We start from the raw sequence: 27,675 nt of genomic DNA, 5'->3' as shown, positions 1-27,675 counted from the left end.
AATTCATTTAATACATGAGTGTCACAATGTTAGTTGAATTACTGAAATAAATTAACTTTTCCTCGACATTCTAATTTATTGAGAAGCGCCTGTAATTTGCTTCACGACTTTGGCGACCCCCTTCGAAAAGAGCTTCTTTTTGATGTCCATAATAGTGAAGCATTTGCATTACAGGAATTACAGAAAACACTTTTTACATTTTACAAATAACAATCTCTGAAGACCCATAAAGTAAGGCAAAGTAAGACAATTACAAGGAATTGTAAACTGTACTGGTGTGTGGAAGTTCACTGGATTTAGAAAACAATGTTAACACCTTTAGCAGATTCAGTAATTGTTTTATTTGAAAGTACAAAATGTTTCATGACAATTAGAGCCAATAAATAACTATAAATAACATTAAATATGAAAACAATAAATATACTAAGATATAAAAAAATGTGCACAAAAATAAATAAATATATTTAAGTATACTCAAAACAATCATGAAATATACCCAACATGCCGGCTGACTGACAGTTAATACATTTGATCTGAAATGCATAGCATATTTTTACATTTACTTAGCAAAATATCTGAGTATAGTTTAGGCAAAGAGGCTTACTCTCACCTAAACCAGAAAAGTTTTCACAGGTATTTGTAAGAAACATAATTAGCTTATTTGATCTGATAACTTCAAGTTTTCATAGGAAACACATAAGGTAAACACTGTATTAAAGCACTGCCTATTAGTCAAAATAAGCTACTCTAATTTACATTCTAGGTTTCATTCATTGCAATTAAATACAAACATCTGAATACACAAATACATTTGTAACATTTTTTTTTTTCGTTTTCATTTTTGTCCGTAAGGCGTTGTTTGCAGCATTTTTTTTATCCTATGGAATGTGTCACAGGTCATACATTTTTTCTGTCATTGATTGTCTGTTAAACTCTTGCCAGGGACTTGTTTGCATTGTTTGCGATGATCTCCATCCTCTGAAGGTGGGTTTTCACCGCTCTCCGGATCTGCTCCCATGCGTGAGAACTATATTTCTTAAACACAAGAGGAACATCTTTAGCTGTGTATCACTGACTTTACATTTTATATGGAAGAAAATAATTCCTTTTACTCTTTGCTAAGTAACATTAACATTGCAGAATCACAACTACAATATGCTTCATAAAGGCACTAAGAACAATATAGCTGATGACAGAATCAATCAACTAATTGAAGAATATAAAATCACATAAAAACAATGGAATAAGTTGTGATATAATATTATACAATCAAACTTACTTCTTTCTTTAAACTCTTCTTTAAAGTCCTGAAGTGCCTTGTTATCTTTTTCTTATATGACTCCAAATGTGACGGCTTTTGGTATTGGGCCACCTGATAAAAAGCAAACAAGGCAAGTTTATTTATATAGCACATTTCGTACACAATGGTAATTCAAAGTGCTTTACATAAAAGAAAGTAAAATAATAATGAAGAAAAATAATAAGAATAAAACAAGCAATTCGAAAACTTTTAAAATTATTTAAAAAATTACTTATTTAAAATGAATTCACATATTTTTAGAAAATTATTTTACATAAAACAAAAAAAAAACAAACAAACAAAAAAAAACGAAAACAAATATATATATATATATATATATATATATATCTCAACAAAATATAAACAATGCGGTAAAATAACATACAAAATAGTTGTAACAAAAAAAAAAGACATTTCATATAACATTTATTTAATTGCTCTTATTAATTTAGCCTTTTCTTCTGAACATCAACATTTTTATGATTAATGTCATATAACAGTTTTGAGGTTAAAAGATTGAGTGGAATCAATCAATCTAAATTCATGGTCTTTTACTATTATGACAATCCTTTTATTTAAATTATAGGATTATACGCAATTCATATGGAATTCTGATATTATTTTCTCCTAAGCACAAAAACTTTCAGACAAGACTTACACATTCTTTGAGCTCAGATGAATGCCTGTGCAGGTCTTTTAGGAAATATTCCACTAGTTTCCATTGCTCTGGATTCATGTGTTCTTTGGAATCCATGAGGTTGATGATCTGATCTAAGTTCAAGACAAGAAACCTCACCTGGTCCTCCACCTGTAACAGATATAATGCTGTGTAGGTAACTGGTCCCATATGAACACTGTTGTCATGTATGCACGTTTTGTACGATTTTCACGTCATGAAATCCTGATATCACTTTCCCTGTTTATTTTGATTGCATATGTTTTATTTATGGAATGAAATGTTTGCCCTCTGTATTTAACCACAGAGAAAAAAGTTTACAAACCTTAGCATCTCCAATCAAGTTGTACAGGTGTCCTGGAAATCGCACCTTAACAGCCTCTGGATGTCCACCCTGTAAGACAGAGTACAACTTGTAATTTCTGATATGTTTCATAGCTGTTCATCCATATGCATATAAAACTATCTTAAGACTTTTTACATAAACCTAAAAAAAAACCTTTTTTATATATAAAATTCATTAAAATCACTGATTCATCTTTTTCAATCAACCACAGTGTATGAATTACTACTGAATAAATCTCTGAAAGTAAGTGTGACAAAAATAAATGGAGAGAAGCAAAGATGTTGTGACATAATGAAGGAAACACTTTTACTGTGTATTTTTTTAAATGCTGGACGAATCAGATTAAACTGACAGCATTCCTCAATATGTTAAAACACGTTTAGTGCAGTTTTCCAGATAGTCGTGAATCATTCTGTAAGGTTTTAATTAACAACTACATTACTAAGACAAAAACAAGACATAGTCGAGAGCTTTAAGGACCTTGTAGAAAAGGGCTGTGGTTGTATTGCGCAGAGGTCTAATGTCTTCTGATGAACATTCACAAATAAATCATGAAGCTTTTAAAGCGTAGACTACTTACCATTTTCTCAATCAGTGTCAGAGAATCGGCGTTCACCATCCTGTATCTGCCGAGCCATCTGCAAGCGGAGCATTGACTCAGCAGAGTTACAAATATCACACAAATATATGTCCACATTTGAGTTTGTTTCATCTTTGTATACGTGCACTAGCTTTCTACTGTGTCGCTCGAGGGAATGATGCAGGGACATGGTGGAGTTTGCTGGATTTTATTCGGGAGTATATGGAAAGGGAAAACGCAGTGTCGGGTCTGTATCCGGCTTACTTTCACTTTTTAGCTGTAGTTAATGTCCATAGACTACTATACAACATATCTCATCTGGTCATATTATATGACTAATAAAAACACTTTTAAAACCAATAGATTTTGTACTTAGAAAATAAGTGAAAAGCATACATATTTATATTTAATCTTTAATCGTCTTTAGCTCACTTGACACCAGCACACACTAAAACACGAATGAATGCTATTAACATCTTCAGCATAAGTTACAGCAATCCCAAAAGAAAGCAATTTCTCAAAATAATTACCTGATTCCAAAGTATTTCAAGGTCGCTGACGTTTCCAAACGAGAAGGGGTTTATTCCTGCGGGATGTGTTCAGAAAAACACTTTCTGTTTGAGACGTAATGCCTTACGCTTTGTAAACGCCACGTGATGACGCAACCTCCTACAATCGCTCTCATTGGACTTCACCGCACTTTCTCTTGGCGCAATGAAATGCAATTTCTCATCTTTTGTCACTACACTACAAAAAATGGGCTAGCATTGACCGTCAGTTTAAATAAATATTTTGCTTTCAAGCATATCTTTCTATATTTGTTTTTAAATAATAACACACATAGCTACTGGGAATAAAAGTAGCCTATAACCTGAATGCACTATGGCTTTGGATAAAAGAGTCTGCTAAATGTAAAACAATATTAGTGATATTAATAATAATAATAAACAACAACAACAATACGCCTAATAGTAATAATAAGGCTATAATAATAACTACTTTTATTATTATTATAGCCTAATTATTATTATTATTATAGCCTATTATTATTATTATAGCCTATTATTATAGCCTAATTATTATTATTAGGCCTATTGTTGTTGTTAACATATTTTATAGCATTTGCTTATAGAACATAATATATATATATATATATATATATATATATATATATATATATAATTTTTTTTTTTTAATGAACCCACGTTAAGCCATTTATAAAGCAGTGTTTGAAACAGGAATAGCTAATGAAAAAAAAAAAAAAACGTTAATATCCGACAACAGTAATTTCGAAAACAGTGTTTTGAAAAATGATAGCTGGTCAATCAGCGAATGACCAGCTTGCATCTAAATGACACTGATGAACTTGTAACGACAAGAAAAATTATAATTAATAAAACAGTCAGTAGGCGTGCAAATTTAAACAAATTAAAGATAAAGTACATTACAACAATACTTCTTGCACTTACATATAGGTTGTATAAAATCTAACTTGGTTCTTCAAGTGCAGTGTAGGTGTTTTAAATACATATTCTCACCTCTGTGGTTTTCTCTGGTTCGTTATTACTGGCTGCGAAGTTGATGAATTGTTTTATTGTTAGAATTGTTTGTTTGAATCCTTAATTTTTCAGCATAGAAAAATCATCTTTAACCAATCTACATCCTCCTCACGCGTGATTTCAATCAACGGGAACTTGAATTCACTTTTAAGATGTTGCACCTCTTTGCCTGTAGGTGGCAAGTTTAGTAAAGATGACTTTTTTACAGGAGGTTTAATGAATGATGTTTTGATCGCAGTTTGAGACATGGTAAAAAAAAAAGGAAAAAAGTTAACAGCGCAGAAAGTGTTTACAGTAGACGTTTTGTTCACGATATTATGTCTTTTAAAAGTGAAGGAAAAATAGAAAGTTACGGGAGAAAACCTTTGCGTGAGAGTGGGCTCCGGGTTTCATTGTTCACTCATCGATACCTGTGTTTGATTTCTTTCGACCACAGCTGTCGCCTTGATCTTTTCTGTTGAATTGTGTGTGAGGTCAGAGCCCAAAGTAATGTAAACAATACTGGAGCAACAATAAATGATAAATTATATTTTTCTTAGTCTTCTTCTTACTTTATTTTGTGTCCTGCTTAAATTTTTGTTAGGAACCATTTTTCTCTAATATAGATAGGGCTATGTGTATATGTGTTAAATTAACTTTTTTAGTTTTTTCCTCGCAATGACTGAAAATGTACATGCTACTTTCCCCAGTATTATGTCTATACCGAAATCTTTCAAAATATACTCAACTTGAAAAATATTTAAAAAGTTGTGACAGAAAAGACACATTATACGACATAACGACCGATTTATAGTGTAGCCTACACAAGTATAATTAATTTTTTGTGAACATTGGTCAAGTGAAAATTCCACACGTTTGTGACAAAGACATTTAGACCTCCATTGTGTTACAAACAACATGTAAACGAAACATTCATTCATAATAACAGCACATTCCCGAATAAACAGTGAAATGTAGCCTACAGAACAATAAAGTTTGTTCGCTTATTGTAAATATTTTAGTGTAGTCTATAGTTCTGCTTAATAAATATGTTTAGGCTATAAATAACAACTCAAGAGCCGTCAAAGACAGTTTAGATTATAACTTATTAAACATTCATGAATCTGGAAATTCATTGATTCATTTTACTATCGACTTCGTTGGAAAATTAACAGTGCAGATAAATAAATAAATAAATAAATAAATAAATAAATAAAGATTAAAAAATAGCGTATTAATAAATTGACAACTTTTAAATTACGGGACACAGTGTATTAAGTTGATCTTCTTCTCGTCATTTTTATCCAGTCTTTCTTCTAGTCATTCTTCTAGTCATTCTTCTGAAGTGGTCCATAACGATCAGAATGTCCTGGCGCACACTTTCCCACGCGCAGCAGCTGAAATTCTGTCGGAAAGAAAAGTCACAGTTAAATTATGCAGACTGGAGTTATGAAGGTATAAACACATTTTTATATTTGTTTTATTTTTTCGGTCTCGTTTGCTGAGTTTCTCACCTGCTGTGTAAGAAACTGATCGAGCTTTTTGAAGTTTTCGACCAGCGTCTGAAGTTCAGAGCTCATCACCACCGGGACCTAGATATTAACAATAACGGTTAACGTTATAACATTGTAAATAATGAAAGTAAATGTTGACTCAGTCCAACTTCTGACTTACGAAGTTTAATTGAGCTTGTCGGTGGAGATGTTCCATCAGTTCTTGGAATGAATTGTTATTCCAGTGGCAGTGGCTTCTGTTCTTCTTGAAGAGCTCAAAGGTAGAGTTATATGCTATGTTCAGTGCCTGAGATATTTCTTCTTTCTGTCCACGTGAGAAGAGAGAAAACATCCATTGTCAAACTTACAGGATGTATAACAACAACAGTCCTAAATATGTCTAAAACTGACAGCTGAACGACACCAGAAACAGCAAATCAAGTTCTTTTAAATCACTTGAAAGCGGGCAGCTGCACTTGATGCTGTTCCCTGCGGAGTTTTAGATCGATCTGGATCTAACATATCTGTCTTGTATTTTTATATTGTTGCCTACCAGTAGTATATATAATACTGCTTCTGTCAAGATGATTTATGACTTTGACCTTTGACCTTTTGACAGGTTGAACTTCCGGTAACCTTATGATGGATGGGCGGAACAAATGAGATCAAGGGTTAACCTATGACCTTCCCACGCATCGATCATATGGTTTTGACAGAAAGTTTTACCCTATTGACCTAATTAGTTCTAAATCATGGTTTTGACGGCTAGTTTAAACGGAAGATGAAAGACTCCCCACACATCGATCATGTGCTTTTGACAGAAAGTTTTACCCTATTGACCTGTTAGTTCTAAATTAAAACGGTATATGAAAGACTCCCCAATCATCGATCATGTGCTTTTGACAGAAGTTGTTTGAAGTCTGTGCCAGATAAATTGTTTGAACTTTGTGTTAGTTAGTTTGTTTGAAGTCTGTGCCAGATAACTTGTTTGAAGTTTGTGTCAGTTAGCTTGTTTGAAGTCTGTGCCAGATAAGTTGTTTGAAGTTTGTGTCAGTTAGCTTGTTTGAAGTTTGTGTCAGTTATACGGTTATGTGTGTGTGTGTGTGTGTGTGTGTGTGTGTGGTTATACGTCTTCTCCCCCCTCCCATTACATTCATGAGCGGTGTATAAATGGGGTCGGTGTGTTCTACACGCATCGCCGGAAAGGGAAACATGAGCTACATGAGCATGGATGGTTTATCCTCGCCTCAATCGGCAGATTCGGGGTCGCGCAACAGGATGTTGAATAGTCTGACTATGGCGCCGAGAAAACCTTTCGGACACATCCGTTTGACAAGTTTTCTCCATGAAATTTCAGAATGGACTAAAGGCGAATTTATGATGCGTAGTAACCGCGTATTCGGATACAAATTTCACAAACCAACTCGAGTCGTTACGCTCTACACCACCGACGGCTTCAGTGAGTTTCAGGCAGGGGAAGACGAGTGTCTGGTATTTCCTGAAAAAGACTGGTCTCTATTTTACAAACGTGTCTGGAATGATCTGAATGATGGCGGCGAGGAGCCTTTGTACGTGGCGGAGTGGGACGGGGCGACCCCGAATGTCCGGTACCGTGTGGTGGGTGACCATACTCAAAAGAGACCGAATGATTCTGTTTACATATTCTGCTGTAAAGACAAGACAAAGCTCAACAACACACGGTTTGGACGCATCCTGCCTAACGAGCATCACGATCTGTATGAAATGCAGTTTTTGTTCAAGTGGTGCGATCTGGATCTACTGAATAGGCTTTTTTCAACCATCAACAAAATGTTCAAATGGTGTGACATGCATGACGGATACAACAAAATTAAAGTGCAACTGTTCCACCCCGAGAGATGTGCTCGGAGCAGTACATACTCTCTGCCGTCCCCGCCCATTCACTACACCCATTCTAAAGCTCCACGGTCGGACCTCGTCAAGCGCCGTGTATAAATCAAGGCTGAAGCGCTCCAACGCCCCCTCCCCTTTTCCACAGCGATCATAAAATACCGCGACTCGACCCTCCCGAGCATCATTTATAAACCATGGCCGAAGACCACGTATGCAGCTGCGGTATCTCTTTCGACAGCATTCTCGACCCTCCCGACGACGCAACCCTACACCTTGAAAATGATTGGGCTCCCAACAACATCGTCACCGCTGAAGCCTCGGACCTCCAAAACTACTTCGGACCACCTATCAAACGTAGCTTAGACTCGGATCTGATGATCGGGAGTCCCAGCCCCCGCGGAGGGGACAAAAGTTTAGGGGTCCAATCGCAAGACTCCTCTACATTCGACCGAACCCTTCCTCATTCTAATCCTGACTTCGACGTCGTAGACGGATGTTTCACCGACGTCGGATTCAAAATCGTGAAAGCCGCGACCGTGGTTTTACTGCAACATCTCATCAACGATAAGCAGAAGGACGAGTGCGAGGGTTGCGCGATTGACCATCCTAGTCAGCTGCAACATTCCTGTCTGTTTGACCCTCCCAACTACTACTTCGACACACACTTTGACGAACTTTCGGGCAAGCTGTTTAAACCCTCTTTTCATTCCATCATCACTACCCTCCTGGAGCGGTGCGGGTTAAAATCTCAACCCCATCGTATTCAAGGAACAGTCGGGACTATTCTGCGCGAATTAAAAGACGAACCATTCATCGTCTCCAAGGTGGAAGAAATCAGGGCGAGACTTCTGGACAAACCCTGCAAGGAAATAGTCGGCGACGTCGTTGATCTCTGGGAAAATCTCCCAAACGCGAATGGCCAGTGACCAAACCGCCTCCAACATGGGTGCAGCCTGTAGCCTAAAGTACTGTATGGAATTATTGTTTAAAGACCATTACAGAGAGCAGATGACGAATCTCGTGAGCAAGATTATTATGGACGCATCCCACCCCGATACCGCGTGTCACGATACCGTGCGCGAGGCAAATCTAAAGAAAAATATGGCGTATATAAGAGGAATGGTTAGCTCGTGGGACTATTTGACGGACAAATGTGTTGACGGTAACGATCCACCCATTGTAATGATAAAACAGGTTCTAGATATGTTGTGTGAATCACGATCCCCGCTCGAGATCACCGATCTGCTGAGTACTTGTACCTACGTGGCAGATGTCTGCATCGAGCTAATGAAGAAATCAAAAGAATATGACTCCGATGATCAGGACGACGTTGTCAAAATCGTCGAAGTGATTACAAACGTGGACAAAATTGTCGTAATGTACGTCGATTACATCCTTGACAAAAACATGATGGCCTGCCGCGATTTTCTTTTCTGGTTAGATTACCACTGACGGTATTATTAATCCATTTTGTATCCTGTAACATCCCTGTTATAACCGTTGTACTTTTTAGTCTGTGTATGTAACATCATTATATCCATTTTGCATGTTGAATCGTATTAACCCCATTCTTTTTTTAATCAGAGAGTATGTATTTTTTTACATGTTGTATTTTCCATTTTTACTTATAGTATCTTTCCTATCCTCTATTATATCCATTTTACTTATAGTATTTCTATCATATCCATGTTTACTATCTTTTATTATATCCATTTTACTTATAGTATTTCTATCATATCCATGTTTACTATCTTTTATTATATCCATTTTACTTATAGTATTTCTATTATATCCACGTTTACTATCTTTTATTATATCCATTTTACTCGTAATTATATCCTGTAACATTTTTTTTAATAAAAGATTGATTCAAACCGCTTGTACGCGTCATTCTTTTTGACGGTTGCGACGGCACCTTGTCGGAGCTCATGAAAGAGGCTTATTACACCCCCTCCAACCCGGGCTCTTTAGGCGGTAAAAAACGATTAAAAGACGCCGTCTTGAAAGACACCGGGGTCCGTCTAAGCGATAAACAGGTCTCAGAATGGCTGGCTGGTGAGGACGCTTACACATTACACAAACCAGCGCCTATAAAATACAAACGAAACAGAGTGGTCGTGTACGGGGTCGATACTCAGTTCCAGGCCGATCTCGTCGACATGATCGCCTACGCTAAGGATAACGACGGTCATAAATATCTGCTGACGTGCATAGACGTATTTAGCAAGTACGCCTGGGTTCGTGTGTTGAAGAATAAGAGCGGTCTCGAGGTCGCTAGAGCGTTCGAGTCTATCCTCGAAGAGGGCCGCGTGCCTCAGAAATTGCAGACGGATCAGGGAAAGGAATTTTTTAACAAACAATTTCAAGATGTGATGAAAAAGCACGACATTAATCATTTCGCTACCGCTACCGATTTGAAAGCCAGCGTCGTGGAACGATTTAACAGAACCTTAAAAAGTCGTATGTGGCGATTTTTAACGGCTACAAATTCCCGTCGATACATAGATGTTTTACAAGACATCGTGCAGGGGTACAATACCAGTTATCATCGAAGTATCAGAATGAGACCCGTGGACGTCGGTAAAGTAAACGAGGACCAAGTGTTTCAAAACTTGTACGGCGATATAAAGAAGACCGAGAGATCCGTATTTAATTTCAAAGTCGGCGACGTCGTCAGGATTTCTAAAGTGAGAGGTCCGTTCGCGAAAGGTTATGAGCAGAACTACACGGAGGAATTTTTCACCGTATCCTCGCGTATTCCGCGTCAACCCCCGGTCTACAGACTCACCGATTACGACGGCGATGTCATCGAGGGGGTTTTTTACGAAAAAGAGCTGCAAAAAATAATTGTGAGTAAAAACAAATCTTTTAAGGTGGAAAAGATTTTAGGCCAGAAAAAACAAGGGAAATCTACGCTCGTTTTAGTGAAATGGCTAGGGTGGCCTTCAAAATTTAATAGTTACATAGATAAAAAAACTCTGCTGGACTTAAAACACCCCGTCGTTTAACGGATGAGATCATACCGGCGAAGGACCGCGATGGACGATCACGGGTTCTACGTCACGTTACCGTGCAATGCGTCGTCGTCGGTTTATCCTGAAAATCGCATATCCTCCTATACGACCAGGTTAGCAAAAGCTATAGACTTGAAAGGACAATGGGAAGTCGGACTCGCCGAAATCGAATATCCTAGAAGTTGGTACAACTTTGATGACGAAGACGGTCATTTCTTCCTACATACGGTCCCGGAACCCCCGGATAGCAAGACCTCCAAAGGCTCTTATAGCGGTTTTTCTGTAATTACGAAATTACACATAAGCGGCGGGTACTACGCAAACATTCGTACAATCCTGCGTGCTATAAATCAACTTACCGCGCCGGCGGCCGTATTGAGTCTTGACGAATTCAAAAACAAGGTGAATCTGACCGCGAAACCCAACATTTCGATAAGTTTTCGAGGGAGGCTAGCCACTATTTTAGGAACGACGCTAAAACCTCTAGGAGGTTTAAACTATCATAAAAAACCAGATTTTACCGTAAACGCCGTCGTGGACGCCCCTCATCAATGCGATATCAACAGGGGGTTCTACACGATGTACGTCTACACGGATATTATCCAATATCAAACGGTCGGCGATTCTTACGTACCTCTTTTGAGATGCGTACATATATCGGGTAAAAGCAACGACTCGGTCATTGCTAGATACGACAACCCCCATTACGCATCGATCAGCAAGGATCACATCACCGACATCACCATAGAGCTGAAGGACGATCAAAACCGCCGAGTACCATTTTCTTACGGGATAGTCATCGTAAAACTACACTTTAAACCGAAAAATGGTTTATTATAGACCCGGAGAGACCGCCGACTACGTCAGCTACTACCGAAATCAGGCCGGCGGGGATTTGCCGGGCTATGCCGGGGGAGGGGTTATGTACGGAGCGGAGTTAGGGGGTCTTTTCAGAGGCCTGTTCAGGATGGCTGTACCTCTGTTAAAAAGAGGATTTAGCATCGCGAAACCCCATCTAAAATCGGCCGCTAAAAATATAGTATCCGACGTCGTCTCAAACGTATTGACGCGGTCTCATAACGATAAAGCTCAAGACGGATCCGGTCTGATGGTCATGGCCCGTAAGAGGATGTCTAAACCACCCGGTGTGAGGAGGCGTGGTCAGTGGGGAAAGAAGAAAACAACACTCGGACCGAAGAAACGCTCAGTCGTACGCAGAAAGCGTAAGGCGGCTGTTAGACGAAAGGCGTCGATCAAGAGAGTCGTAAAAACCATCTTCTAACATGGCGTTATTGCACCGCATGTCGGGGGAGTGCATCAAGTCCGAGTTGGACCTATTTACGGTCCCGCTGACGCAGACCGTTATTGAGAAAAACGGCTATTTAGAAGTAGCCCCATTATCGGCCATATCGTACTCTGCACCGTTGGAGTTTTTTATCGCCGGCAACGGCGACGATTATTTGGATCTTAACAACACGATGCTCTATCTACGTGTGAAAATCACGGGGCCTGACGGAGCAGATATCGCTCACCCGGCTAAGGTGGGACCGATAAATTACCTGGCAGCTACCATGTTTTCACAGGTCGACGTAACCCTCGGCGACCGTCTGATATCTCAGAGCTCCGGAACTCATCCGTATCGCTGCATCATCGAAAGTCTGCTCAACTACGGTAAAGATACGTTGGAAACTATTTTCAGCGCCGGGCTGTTTCACAAAGACACGGCCGGTCACATGGACGTACATGACCCCGCAGGTCGTAACGAGGGGTTAACGAAGAGATCTCTCTACACCGGCCGAAGCAGCGAGGTGGAACTGTTAGCCCCCATACACAGCGATATATTCTTTCAAGAGAAACTTTTAATTAATGGATTGGATTTAAAATTACGGTTCATACGGGCTAAGGATGAATTCTGTCTGATGAGGTCCGACGACTTGGCTTACAAATTACATATAGCGGCTGCGTCCCTATTTGTCAAAAAAGTTTCCGTATCACCCCCGGTGAGACTGGCTCACGCCCAAACGCTGCTCTCGACCACGGCCAAGTACCCCATCGACAGGGTCTGTCTAAAATCGTTCTCCATACCCGCGGGCTCTCGAGTTTCCAATCAAGAAAATCTGTTTCTAGGAACGTTGCCAAAGTCTATCGTTATCGGTATGGTCGATAACGACGCATTCACCGGTTCCTACGAGAAAAATCCATTCGCGTTCAAACATTACAATCTGGAATTCCTAGCGGTCTACGTGGACGGTCAACAATTTCCCGCCAAACCCCTACAACCTAATTTCGACGCCGGTTTGGCGGTGCGCGAATATTATCAGCTGGCGATGACGACCGGGAGACACCTTAAAGATCGACCGCTCTGTATCAGCAGGAATGATTTCCTGAACGGATACACGCTCTACGCATTTAACCTGACGCCGGACGAGGACTGCGGTCAGCACATTTCCCTCATCAAGTCCGGGAACATCAGAGTAGAAGCTCGTTTCAGACAAGCTCTGCCGAATACCGTTAATTTAATAATCTACGCCGTATTCGACAGCCTCATTGAAGTGTCTAACCGTAGACAGGTACTGATCGATCACTACTGAGAGATGAACACGCTACAACTCACAGCTATCGTGGATAAAATAGCGTGCGGGACTCATTTTCTCGGGGTTCTGCCGAGCGATCAACTACCCAAAAAACCGTTGGGGATCTTACCGTCGTTCTGCATCGTTAATACCCACCCCTCTCGATCGCCGGGGGAGCATTGGCTAGCCGTTTATTTAGCGCGAGAGGGGACGGCTTGTTTTTTCGACAGCTTCGGCAATCCGCCCGACAGCCCCCGCTTTCCAATCAGCATCAATAACTTTCTATACGTCAACGACGTCGACGTATTATACTCCGACAGACGCGTCCAGGATTATTCATCGGATACCTGCGGACAGCACTGTGTGTTTTTTCTATATCATCTAGCCAGAGCTCGCGACTATAGCCACGTGATGAAACTATACACCGATGATTATATTAGAAATGATAAAATGGTGTCCCTCTTTGTGAAGAGATTGAGACCGCATGTTTGTAATGATAAAATGTTATCGTGCGTTCATTGTGTGCAGACATGTTTGACGTATAAATAAAAAAAAAAGCTTAAACCATTATATTTCTTATCGTCTTTTATTTATTTAATCATAAGATACAAATGAATGAAAGCTCGATCTAAGGAGTCGTTACATTTCCAGCCATTGTCGTAGGTCGATAGTCGGCGATTTAAACGGCGAGTCTTCAAAATCTCCACCCGAGGGAGGTGAATATCTCCTCCCTTTTTTTCTTTTATAAGGTCTAACAGACGGTGATGGGGGTTCTACGGGTTTACTCTTTAGAGAGTTAATCGTACGTCTGACCTGTTGGTTCGGCACCGTAGAAAAAGGGATGTTTAATTCGCCAAAGGCGCGTAGAAACTCCGACCATCCCGGAGGTCTCCGTTCATCCCTAACGTTTTGCGGAGCCGTAAAACTTTTTAACAAATCGACCATGTGCGAACCTTGTACGGCTTTACCCCTGAACACAAACTCCCCGGATTCGTTCCACGACGCTGGCTTTCAAATCGGTAGCGGTAGCGAAATGATTAATGTCGTGCTTTTTCATCACATCTTGAAATTGTTTGTTAAAAAATTCCTTTCCCTGATCCGTCTGCAATTTCTGAGGCACGCGGCCCTCTTCGAGGATAGACTCGAACGCTCTAGCGACCTCGAGACCGCTCTTATTCTTCAACACACGAACCCAGGCGTACTTGCTAAATACGTCTATGCACGTCAGCAGATATTTATGACCGTCGTTATCCTTAGCGTAGGCGATCATGTCGACGAGATCGGCCTGGAACTGAGTATCGACCCCGTACACGACCACTCTGTTTCGTTTGTATTTTATAGGCGCTGGTTTGTGTAATGTGTAAGCGTCCTCACCAGCCAGCCATTCTGAGACCTGTTTATCGCTTAGACGGACCCCGGTGTCTTTCAACACGGCGTCTTTTAATCGTTTTTTACCGCCTAAAGAGCCCGGGTTGGAGGGGGTGTAATAAGCCTCTTTCATGAGCTCCGACATGGTGCCGTCGCAACCGTCAAAAAGAATGACGCGTACAAGCGGTTTGAATCAATCTTTTATTAAAAAAAATGTTACAGGATATAATTACGAGTAAAATAGATATAATAAAAGATAGTAAACGTGGATATAATAGAAATACTATAAGTAAAATGGATATAATAAAAGATAGTAAACATGGATATGATAGAAATACTATAAGTAAAATGGATATAATAAAAGATAGTAAACATGGATATGATAGAAATACTATAAGTAAAATGGATATAATAGAGGATAGGAAAGATACTATAAGTAAAAATGGAAAATACAACATGTAAAAAAATACATACTCTCTGATTAAAAAAAGAATGGGGTTAATACGATTCAACATGCAAAATGGATATAATGATGTTACATACACAGACTAAAAAGTACAACGGTTATAACAGGGATGTTACAGGATACAAAATGGATTAATAATACCGTCAGTGGTAATCTAACCAGAAAAGAAAATCGCGGCAGGCCATCATGTTTTTGTCAAGGATGTAATCGACGTACATTACGACAATTTTGTCCACGTTTGTAATCACTTCGACGATTTTGACAACGTCGTCCTGATCATCGGAGTCATATTCTTTTGATTTCTTCATTAGCTCGATGCAGACATCTGCCACGTAGGTACAAGTACTCAGCAGATCGGTGATCTCGAGCGGGGATCGTGATTCACACAACATATCTAGAACCTGTTTTATCATTACAATGGGTGGATCGTTACCGTCAACACATTTGTCCGTCAAATAGTCCCACGAGCTAACCATTCCTCTTATATACGCCATATTTTTCTTTAGATTTGCCTCGCGCACGGTATCGTGACACGCGGTATCGGGGTGGGATGCGTCCATAATAATCTTGCTCACGAGATTCGTCATCTGCTCTCTGTAATGGTCTTTAAACAATAATTCCATACAGTACTTTAGGCTACAGGCTGCACCCATGTTGGAGGCGGTTTGTTCACTGGCCATTCGCGTTTGGGAGATTTTCCCAGAGATCAACGACGTCGCCGACTATTTCCTTGCAGGGTTTGTCCAGAAGTCTCGCCCTGATTTCTTCCACCTTGGAGACGATGAATGGTTCGTCTTTTAATTCGCGCAGAATAGTCCCGACTGTTCCTTGAATACGATGGGGTTGAGATTTTAACCCGCACCGCTCCAGGAGGGTAGTGATGATGGAATGAAAATAGGGTTTAAACAGCTTGCCCGAAAGTTCGTCAAAGTGTGTGTCGAAGTAGTAGTTGGGAGGGTCAAACAGACAGGAATGTTGCAGCTGACTAGGATGGTCAATCGCGCAACCCTCGCACTCGTCCTTCTGCTTATCGTTGATGAGATGTTGCAGTAAAACCACGGTCGCGGCTTTCACGATTTTGAATCCGACGTCGGTGAAACATCCGTCTACGACGTCGAAGTCAGGATTAGAATGAGGAAGGGTTCGGTCGAATGTAGAGGAGTCTGACCGTTTTAGCCGAGACCCAGTCGTTGTGGAGGCCCGATGGACCGCCGGCGTCAGTCGGAGTATGTAGGGTTGCGTCGTCGGGAGGGTCGAGAATGCTGTCGAAAGAGATACCGCAGCTGCATACGTGGTCTTCGGCCATGGTTTATAAATGATGCTCGGGAGGGTCGAGTCGCGGTATTTTATGATCGCTGTGGAAAAGGGGAGGGGGCGTTGGAGCGCTTCAGCCTTGATTTATACACGGCGCTTGACGAGGTCCGACCGTGGAGCTTTAGAATGGGTGTAGTGAATGGGCGGGGACGGCAGAGAGTATGTACTGCTCCGAGCACATCTCTCGGGGTGGAACAGTTGCACTTTAATTTTGTTGTATCCGTCATGCATGTCACACCATTTGAACATTTTGTTGATGGTTGAAAAAAGCCTATTCAGTAGATCCAGATCGCACCACTTGAACAAAAACTGCATTTCATACAGATCGTGATGCTCGTTAGGCAGGATGCGTCCAAACCGTGTGTTGTTGAGCTTTGTCTTGTCTTTACAGCAGAATATGTAAACAGAATCATTCGGTCTCTTTTGAGTATGGTCACCCACCACACGGTACCGGACATTCGGGGTCGCCCCGTCCCACTCCGCCACGTACAAAGGCTCCTCGCCGCCATCATTCAGATCATTCCAGACACGTTTGTAAAATAGAGACCAGTCTTTTTCAGGAAATACCAGACACTCGTCTTCCCCTGCCTGAAACTCACTGAGGCCGTCGGTGGTGTAGAGCGTAACGACTCGAGTTGGTTTGTGAAATTTGTATCCGAATACGCGGTTACTACGCATCATAAATTCGCCTTTAGTCCATTCTGAAATTTCATGGAGAAAACTTGTCAAACGGATGTGTCCGAAAGGTTTTCTCGGCGCCATAGTCAGACTATTCAACATCCTGTTGCTCGACCCCGAATCTGCCGATTGAGGCGAGGATAAACCATCCATGCTCATGTAGCTCATGTTTCCCTTTCCGGCGATGCGTGTAGAACACACCGACCCCATTTATACACCGCTCATGAATGTAATGGGAGGGGGGAGAAGACGTATAACCACACACACACTCACACACACACACACACACACATAACCGTATAACTGACACAAACTTCAAACAAGCTAACTGACACAAACTTCAAACAACTTATCTGGCACAGACTTCAAACAAGCTAACTGACACAAACTTCAAACAAGTTATCTGGCACAGACTTCAAACAAACTAACTAACACAAAGTTCAAACAATTTATCTGGCACAGACTTCAAACAACTTCTGTCAAAAGCACATGATCGATGATTGGGGAGTCTTTCATATACCGTTTTAATTTAGAACTAACAGGTCAATAGGGTAAAACTTTCTGTCAAAAGCACATGATCGATGTGTGGGGAGTCTTTCATCTTCCGTTTAAACTAGCCGTCAAAACCATGATTTAGAACTAATTAGGTCAATAGGGTAAAACTTTCTGTCAAAACCATATGATCGATGCGTGGGAAGGTCATAGGTTAACCCTTGATCTCATTTGTTCCGCCCATCCATCATAAGGTTACCGGAAGTTCAACCTGTCAAAAGGTCAAAGGTCAAAGTCATAAATCATCTTGACAGAAGCAGTATTATATATACTACTCCTACCTTATCGGGAAGACTTGTGAACCGATCGGACATCGCATTTTCAACATCACGTGGACATGCTTTATGACCCTTTGGGAAGAAGAAGATAAGATGTTTACGATTTTCAGCCATTAAATATCCTACATTCAGGCTTATTATACTGCCAGGCTTTTGTTAACATTAAACCATTAGTGTAGGTAATGAAAAATATTTTGATCAAAAGCTAACACTTAACTCATTATAAATATATAGCTATATTAATCTTAATATTTATAGGCTACTAAAACATTGTTAACATGTTAACGGTCAAGTTGTATGAATTAACATTCGGGTAATAAAATGAATGAACGATGAACAAAGCTATATTTCTAAAATATAGATAAAACCCTAGATTATGTAAAATTGTTTTCCACCTTGTTTTATATTGTTAATCCCGCAACTTTCCTCTAATAAATCTAGCAAATATTTATTAATATATTAATGTAAGACTTACCAGTTCATGCAGAAATTTAATTGTTTGATAAATGTCTCTTCTCTCCTTTTCCCGAATAAAAGATTCTACAAATATGGACGAAGATATGATAATCCACAGAAAATACAAAAAAGTTCTCATTGTGGTTTTGTATTGACAGCTGTAGATCGCAGAGCAAATGTTATACTAGGATGGCAAGACTCTGGCTATATATTGTTCTCCAAATAAAAAAAGAAAGATAGAAAGAAATTACCCTACTTCATTTGCATTCCCTTCAGCAGGTGACAGAGCGGGAAGCCGAGCGGTTTTATTATTGGAAGTTTCAGAAGGAGAAAATGAAAGAATGACGTGCCTCTGTCAGTAGTGGTGGGCGTTCCTTTTCTCACCTTGAAAACGCAGTGAGATTCATAGGATGGCAATAGCGCAGTTCACTCATCTTGAAAACACAGAGTCAAAGGCTAAATATATAGCCTATTTAAAAAACAATTAAAACAGAGTTATATCATCATATACATTTTCCTTAATATAATAATAATAATAATAATAATAATAATAATAATAATAATAATAATACACTTTATTTTCTATAGCGCCTTTAAAAGTTACATCTCAAAGCGCTTTACCAAGGCATACAGAAAAAAAAATCAATAAAAAACAAATAAAAATACATTGAGATAGACCATCAGAGAATCATATCACAATGCTAACCGGAAAAAAATACGTTTTAAGAGAACATTTAAAAATACTAAGGGTTTCAGCCTGTCTGATTTCAGTAGGAAGAGAGTTCCAGAGTTTAGGTGCCAAAGAAGAGAAGGCCCAGTCACCCATAGAGCGTAAACGAGTTACAGGAATAAAAAAAGCCATAAAAAGCCAGAATCCGATGAACGAAGATTACACATTGGGGTGTAGACAGTTAAAAGTTCAGTCAGATATTCTGGAGCTAAACCTTTTAGGGCCTTGTAGGTAAGCATACGAATTTTATAATCAACGCGAAACCTGACCGGAAGCCAGTGCAAGGACTCCAAGACTGGAGAGATGTGCTCACTTGTCCTGGAACTTGTCAGGACTCTGGCAGCTGCGTTTTGAACATACTGCAATCTGCCTAAAGTAGATTTCGAGACCCCCGTGAGCAAAGCATTACAGTAGTCTATTCCAGAAAAGACAAACGTATTGATCAGTTTTCAGCCACTGAAAAAGACAGGTTTTCACCAATTATCACCAGGTTTTGAGTGAATATAAATCTGAGTGTCATCTGCGTAAAAATGAAACTTAAGACCAAGGGATCTTAGAAATAGCCCAAAGGGGGAAAATGTACATACTAAAAAGTAAGGGACTCAAAACTGAACCCTGTGGAACACCAAACTGCACTGAGCCAATATTGGACCTGCAACCTGATAGATAAGACTTGAACCAATTTAAAGCAGTGTCAGTAACACCAAAAACTTTTTCCAATCCAGAGAGTAAAAGAGAATGGTCTACAGTGTCAAAAGCTGCGCTGAGATCGAGTAAAATCAGGATTGACAAAGAGCCAGAGTCAGCAGCAATTAACAAATCATTGGTGACTTTAACCAATGCTGTTTCAGTACTGTGCAGTTTGCGGAAGCCAGATTGGAGGGGCTCAAAAAGATTGTGCAAAATATGATGAGTAATTAACTGAGAGCCCACAATTCGCTCAAGTACTTTAGCCAAAAAAGGCAAATTGGAGATTGAACGAAAATTATTGATGTTTACCCAGTCCACGTTGGGCTTTTTTGGTACAGGTGTTACAGCAGAAAATCAGCAATTTTGATTGCAGCAGGTACAACACCCGTGTTCAGTGAGTCATTTATTATACTCAAGACGACTGGGAATAGTGATACAAAACATGATTTAAACAGGCAGTTGGGTATTGGATCAACTATGGAAGTGGCAACTTTCAATTGTGAAACCACATTACCCAGAGAGACAGGATCAAGTAAGCTAAAATTTGAAAAAAAAAGTCCTGGAAAATTTAGGGATACTATGAGCAGAAGCAGACGCAACAGATGCATTGGATTTGCGTGCATTAGCAATTTTGGAACTAAAATGATCAATAAATCCATTACAAAGCTGATCTGAGGCAGGTACATTGGAGGAGCTGTTACCTTTGAACAGTTTGTTAATGGTATGAAAAATATTTTTGGGGTTATTTTGATTATTATCAATTATCTGAGAGAAATACTGAGATCTGTCTGCCTTATATTCAAGTAAGTGGTCTTTCCAAGCTTGATAATGAACATTCAGGCCAGAGGTACGCCACTTACGCTCCAGCTTACGACACGCTGTCTTCCTAGAGCGCAGCTCACCATTATACCAGGGAGCAGAATGTACAAAGGCCACAGACCAGGATTTCAGTGGTGCAGATAAGTCCAAACCAGACAAGAGAACATTATTTAACAGAGAGATGTTGACCTCCAGAGGGTCTAATAAAGTTTGATAAAGGCCACTTAACGAGGATTCAATAAAAGCAGAGAAGTCATTGAAATCAATGGATTTCCAATTGCGATAATTTACAGTACGGAAAGGGTAAATGTTAGTATGCGACAGTTCCATACTAAAAAGAATAGCAAAATGGTCAGACAATCCTAAATCCTTGACAGAAAACTGCGATAAGAATGATCCATGAGAGATAACCAGATCTAAGGTTTGCCCCTTATGGACACATCCAAACTCGGGTTAATAAAGTCAGGCAAAGACTGTACCTTCTGCGACAGCTGAGAAAATTCAGGGTTTCGCCAATCCTGAAAACCTTCTATTCAGGGGCCATAGAAAGTGTGGCTCAGTGTGGTATGGGGATAGCTCCAACCAAGACTACAAAGCCCTGCAGAGAGTTGTGGGATTAGCTGAGCGCATCTCAGTGTCTGCTCTTCCCTCACTGCAGGACATCTACCCCAATCACTGCAAAAGCAGAGCTTTTCAGATCATGAAGGACTCTAACCACCCTGGTAACTGTCTTTTCATTTTGCTGCCATCTGGTAAGTGCTTCTGTAGCCTGATGGCAAAAACTGAGAGACTTAGGAGGATCTTCTTTACTCAGGCCATCAGGCTCCTTAACTCAAACCCAGCCTCTTAACATCTACATCACCTCACTTATTATTATTATCAATAAGATACTTAATGTTATTTGCACACAGCAATATATGTATTTTTTTTTAATTTGTTATTTATTTACCTCTATTGTTGCTATGTAAATACCCTCTACAACCTGTTTGCACATTCTTCTCTTGTACATTCCTGCTCATCTTAATATTTATTAAGTCTATAGTATACTGTCATGCACATTTTGTTTTATTCTTGTTTTTTTATCTTACTTTTTCCATACCATATTTATATATAATTTTCTTGTGTTTGTATTATTTAACTAGCTAGTGGGTAGCTGAGTGGTTTGTTAATAAAGATAGAATTGGAAGCTTGAACTGAAAGTTAATCAAAAATGAAAATTCAATCATCATTTAACAGTGCTTAATATGTTCCCTTGTATGACTTTATTTCATTTGTGGAACAAACAACAACAACAAAAAAACATGTCAGATGCTTTGATTTACATTGACATAACAGATCATTTTTTTTCAGCAAATATACAGGTAATTCTCAATAAATTAGAATGTTGTGGAAAAGTTCATTTATTTCAGTAGTTCAACTCAAATTGTGAAACTCATGTATTAAATAAATTCAATGCACACAGAGTGAATTAGTGTAAGTCTTTTGTACTTTTAATTGTGATGATTTTGGCTCACATTTAACAAAAACCAACCAATTCTCTATTTTAACAAATTAGAATACTTAATAAAACCAATAATAATAACAACAATAATAATTATAATAAAACATTAAGTGAATTGTTGGCCTTTACTGTACATGTACTCAATACTTGGTAGGGGCTACTTTTGTTTTAATTACTGCCTCAATTCAGCGTGGCATGGATGTGATTTTTTTTGGTCTCTTGCTCCTCATTTTTCGCTTGACAATAGCCCATAGATTCTCTCTGGGGTTCAGGTCTGGTGAGAGGGCTGGCCAGTCAAGCACACCAACACCATGGTGATTTAACCAACTTTTGGTGCTTTTGGACCAAAATGAAAATAATAAATCAGCATATTCAAAAAGCTGGTCAGCAGAAAGAAACGTGAAGTCCTCCAATGTTTCTTGGTAAATGGTTGGAGTGACTTTGGTTTTCAAAAAACAAAATGGACCATCACCAGCAGATGACATTGCACCCCAAATCATCACAGACCGTGGAAACTTAACACTGGACTTCATGCAACTTGGGCTATGAGCTTCTCCACCCTTCCTCCAGACTCTAGGACCTTGGTTTCCAAATGAAATACAAAACTTGCTCTCATTTGAAAAGAGGATTTTGGAACAATGGCAACAGTCCATTTCTTCTTCTCCTTAGTCCATGTAAGACGCCTCTGACATTTTCTGTGGTTCAGCAAATTCCTTGACACTTGTGTGTGGTGGCTCTTGACGCCTTGACCCCAGCCTCAGTGCATTCCTTGTGAAGTTCTCTAAAGTTCTTGAATCCAGTTTGCTTGACAATCCTCATAAGGCTGCAGTTCTCTCAGTTGGTTGTGCATCTTTTTCTTCCACACTTTTTCGTTCCACTCAACTTTCTGTTAACATGTTTGCATACAGCACTCTGTGAACAGATTTTTTGTGACTTACACTCCTTGTGAATGGTCTCAATGATTGTCAGAGACCATTCCGAAGTCTCAGGAAACCTTTGCAGTTGTTTTGAGTTGATTAGCTGATTAGCATGAAATCATATTCTAATTTGTTGAGATGTGAGCCAAAATAATGTGTGCACTAAATTAATTTAATACATGAGTGCCACAATGTTAGTTGAATTACTGAAATAAATTAACTTTTCCTCGACATTCTAATTTATTGAGAAGCGCCTGTAACTTGCTTTATGACTTTGGCGACCCCCTTCGAAAAGAGCTTCTTTTTGATGTCCATTATAGTGAAGCATTTGCATTACAGGAATTACAGAAAACACTTTTTACAGTTTACAAAGAACAATCTCTGAAGACCCATATAGTAAGGCAAAGTAAGACAATTACAAGGAATTGTAAACTTTACTGGTGTGTGGAAGTTCACTGGATTTAGAAAACAATGTTAACACCTTTAGCAGATTCAGTAATTGTTTTATTTGAAAGTACAAAATGTTTCATGACAATTAGAGCCAATAAATAACTATAAATAACATTAAATATGAAAACAATAAATATACTAAGATATAAAAAAATGTGCACAAAAATAAATAAATATATTTAAGTATACTCAAAACAATCATGAAATATACCCAACATGCCGGCTGACTGACAGTTAATACATTTGATCTGAAATGCATAGCATATTTTTACATTTACTTAGCAAAATATCTGAGTATAGTTTAGGCAAAGAGGCTTACTCTCACCTAAACCAGAAAAGTTTTCACATGTATTTGCAAGAAACATAATTAGCTTGTTTGATCTGATAACTTCAAGTTTTCATAGGAAACACATAAGGTAAACACTGTATTAAAGCACTGCCTATTAGTCAAAATAAGCTACTCTAATTTACATTCTAGGTTTCATTCATTGCAATTAAATACAAACATCTGAATACACAAATACATTTGTAACATTTTTTTTTCGTTTTCATTTTTGTCCGTAAGGCGTTGTTTGCAGCATTTTTTTTTATCCTATGGAATGTGTCACAAGTCATACATTTTTTCTGTCATTGGTTGTCTGTTAAACTCTTGCCAGGGACTTGTTTGCATTGTTTGCGATGATCTCCATCCTCTGAAGGTGGGTTTTCACTGCTCTCCGGATCTGCTCCCATGCGTGAGAACTATATTTCTTAAACACAAGAGGAACATCTTTAGCTGTATATCACTGACTTTACATTTTATACGGAAGAAAATAATTTCCTTTACTCATTATTAAGTAACATTAACATTGCAGAATCACAACTACAATATGCTTCATAAAGGCACTAAGAACAATATAGCTGATGACAGAATCAATCAACTAATTGAAGAATATAAAATCACATAAAAACAATGGAATAAGTTGTGATATAATATTATACAATCAAACTTACTTCTTTCTTTAAACTCTTCTTTAAAGTCCTGAAGTGCCTTGTTATCTTTTTCTTATATGACTCCAAATGTGACGGCTTTTGGTATTGGGCCACCTGATAAAAAGCAAACAAGGCAAGTTTATTTATATAGCACATTTCGTACACTATGGTAATTCAAAGTGCTTTACATAAAAGAAAGTAAAATAATAATGAAGAAAAATAATAAGAATAAAACAAGCAATTCGAAAACTTTTAAAATTATTTAAAAAATTACTTATTTAAAATGAATTCACATATTTTTAGAAAATTATTTTACATAAAACAAAATTATATATATATATATATATATATATCTCAACAAAATATAAACAATGCGGTAAAATAACATAAATGACAAAATAGTTGTAACAAAAAAAAAAGACATTTCATATAACGCATTTATTGAATTGCTCTTATTAATTTAGCCTTTTCTTTTGAACATCAACATTTTTATGATTAATGTCATATAACAGTTTTGAGGTTAAAAGATTGAAAGGAATCATTCAATCTAAATTCATGCTCTTTTACTATTATGACAATCCTTTTATTTAAATTATAGGATTATACGCAATTCATATGGAATTCTGATATTAGTTTCTCCTAAGCACAAAAACTTTCAGACAAGACTTACACATTCTTTGAGCTCAGATGACTGCCTGTGCAGGTCTTTTAGGAAATATTCCACTAGTTTCCATTGCTCTGGATTCATGTGTTCTTTGGCATCCATGAGGTTGATGATCTGATCTAAGTTCAAGACAAGAAACCTCACCTGGTCCTCCACCTGTAACAGATATAATGCTGTGTAGGTAACTGGTCCCATATGAACACTGTTGTCATGTATGCACGTTTTGTACGATTTTCACGTCATGAAATCCTGATATCACTTTCCCTGTTTATTTTGATAGCATATGTTTTATTTATGGAATGAAATGTTTGCCCTCTGTATTCAATCACAGAGAAAAGTTTACAAACCTTAGCATCTCCAATCAAGTTGTACAGGTGTCCTGGAAATCGCACCTTAACAGCCCCAGGATGTCCACCCTGTAAGACAGAGTACAACTTGTAATTTCTGATATGTTTCATAGCTGTTCATCCATATGCATATAAAAACATAATTAAGACTTTTTACATAAACCTAAAAAAAAACCTTTTTTATATATAAAATTCATTAAAATCACTGATTCGTCTTTTTCAATCAACCACAGTGTATCAATTACTATTGAATAAATCTCTGAAAGTAAGTGTGACAAAAATAAATGGAGAGAAGCAAAGATGTTGTAACATAATGAAGGAAACACATTTACTGTGTATTTTTTTAAATGCTGGACGAATCAGATTAAACTGACAGCATTCCTCAATATGTTAAAACACGTTTAGTGCAGTTTTCCAGATAGTCGTGAATCATTCTGTAAGGTTTTAATTAACAACTACATTACTAAGACAAAAACAAGACATAGTCGAGAGCTTTAAGGACCTTGTAGAAAAGGGCTGTGGTTGTATTGCGCAGAGGTCTAATGTCTTCTGATGAACATTCACAAATAAATCATGAAGCTTTTAAAGCGTAGACTACTTACCATTTTCTCAATCAGTGTCAGAGAATCGGCGTTCACCATCCTGTATCTGCCGAGCCATCTGCAAGCGGAGCATTGACTCAGCAGAGTTACAAATATCACACAAATATATGTCCACATTTGAGTTTGTTTCATCTTTGTATACGTGCACTAGCTTTCTACTGTGTCGCTCGAGGGAATGATGCAGGGACATGGTGGAGTTTGCTGGATTTTATTCGGGAGTATATGGAAAGGGAAAACGCAGTGTCGGGTCTGTACAATCCGACTTTCACTTTCTAGCTGTAGTTAATGTCCATAGACTACTATACAACATATCTCATCTGGTCTGTTATGAATAACAAAAAAAAAAAACGTTTAAAACCAATAGATTTTGTAGCCTACCTAGAAAAGAAGTGAAAAGCATACATGTTTATATTTAATCTTTAATCGTCTTTAGCTCACTTGACACCAGCACACAAACTTTCGTCTAAAACACAAATGAATTTAATGAACATTTTCAATACAGCAATCCCCAAATAAAGCAATTTTCAAAATAATTACCTGATTCCAAAGTATTTCAAGGTCGCTGACGTTTCCAAACGAGAAGGGGTTTATGCCTGCGGGATGTGTTCAGAAGCAGAAGAACACTTTCTGTTTGAGACGTAATGCCTTACGCTTTGTTAACGCCACTTGATGACGCAACCTCCTACAATCGCTCTCATTGGACTTCACCGCACTTTCTCTATGGCGCAATGAAATGCAATTTCTCCTCGTTTTTACATAATAACACACATAGGCTACTAGTAAAAAAAAGTATAACCTGAATGCACTGTAAGTCGCATTTGGATAAAAGCGTCTGATAAATGCATGAATGTAAAATAATAGTAATATAATAATATATAACTATTATTAAAATATTTAACAACAACAATACTCCTTATACTAATAATTAGGCTATAATAATAACAGTAATTTCGAAAACAGTGTTCAATCAGCGAATAACCAGCTTGCATCTAAATGACACTGATGAACTTGTAGTACAACAACGACAAGAAAAAATCTATAACAATATAAACAGTTCATAAAATAATCAGTAGGCGTGCAAAAAAAGAAAAAAAAAAGATAAAGGTTAACATTACAACAAGACTTCTTACACTCACATATAGGCAATATAAAAACTAACTTCAAGTTCAGTGTATTTCTAGGTGTTTTAAATAAATATTCTCAACACTGTGGTTTTCTCTGGTTCGTTAATACTGGAAGTTGATAACTTGTTTTATTGCTAGAATTGTTTGTTTGAATCCCTCTTTTTTCATTATAGAAAAACATCTTTAAGCAATACATCCTCATCACCCGTGATTTATATGAATGAGAACTTGAAAGCACTTTTAAGATGTTGCACCTCTGCCTGTAGATTTGGCAAAGATGACTTTTCTAACGAGCCGCATGTAATGAAGAAGCTCACAGGATGTTTAATGATGTTTTGATCGCAGTTTGAGACTC

General features: G+C 38.4%; 1 protein-coding gene and 2 long non-coding RNA genes across 19 annotated transcripts in view; 1 reads left to right on the top strand and 2 right to left on the bottom strand.

The window, feature by feature from the left end:
• LOC127946782 (uncharacterized) overlaps positions 1-24,363 on the top strand; it is a 60,384-nt gene extending 36,021 nt beyond the window's left edge. Inside the window, exons 3-4 of one of the 2 annotated variants that reach the window (XR_008151169.1) lie at positions 897-984; positions 24,310-24,363. This is a non-coding gene — a long non-coding RNA (uncharacterized LOC127946782). Of the gene's footprint in view, positions 1-896; positions 1,029-24,309 lie in introns of those variants that run through there. The other variant, XR_008151164.1, reaches the window with a different exon arrangement.
• The window catches only part of ifnphi1 (interferon phi 1), a 63,131-nt gene extending 36,218 nt beyond the window's left edge, over positions 1-26,913 (bottom strand). For 3 of the 16 annotated variants that reach the window (XM_052543497.1, XM_052543472.1, XM_052543439.1), the window contains exon 1: positions 3,433-3,528. Coding sequence is in view for 10 of the 16 variants with exons in the window: in XM_052543404.1 (XP_052399364.1) it covers positions 928-1,035; positions 24,605-24,697; positions 25,254-25,403; positions 25,595-25,663; positions 26,197-26,328 (552 nt within the window). In the remaining 6 variants the exon portion in view is untranslated. The other 13 variants (XM_052543455.1, XM_052543431.1, XM_052543489.1 and 10 more) reach the window with 12 other exon arrangements.
• Positions 5,920-18,741, bottom strand: LOC127946791 (uncharacterized). Its single transcript, XR_008151171.1, has 3 exons — positions 18,524-18,741; positions 18,052-18,120; positions 5,920-6,258 (listed from the first exon to the last, which is right to left on the bottom strand). It is a non-coding gene; the product is annotated as an uncharacterized LOC127946791 (long non-coding RNA).
• Positions 26,914-27,675: the final 762 nt, after the last annotated feature.

Source organism: Carassius gibelio, chromosome A3, assembly GCF_023724105.1.
Source record: "Carassius gibelio isolate Cgi1373 ecotype wild population from Czech Republic chromosome A3, carGib1.2-hapl.c, whole genome shotgun sequence".
NCBI lineage: Eukaryota > Metazoa > Chordata > Actinopteri > Cypriniformes > Cyprinidae > Carassius > Carassius gibelio.
The sequence above is the reverse complement of the archived record's forward strand: the minus strand, read 5'-3'. Positions and strand labels throughout refer to the sequence as shown.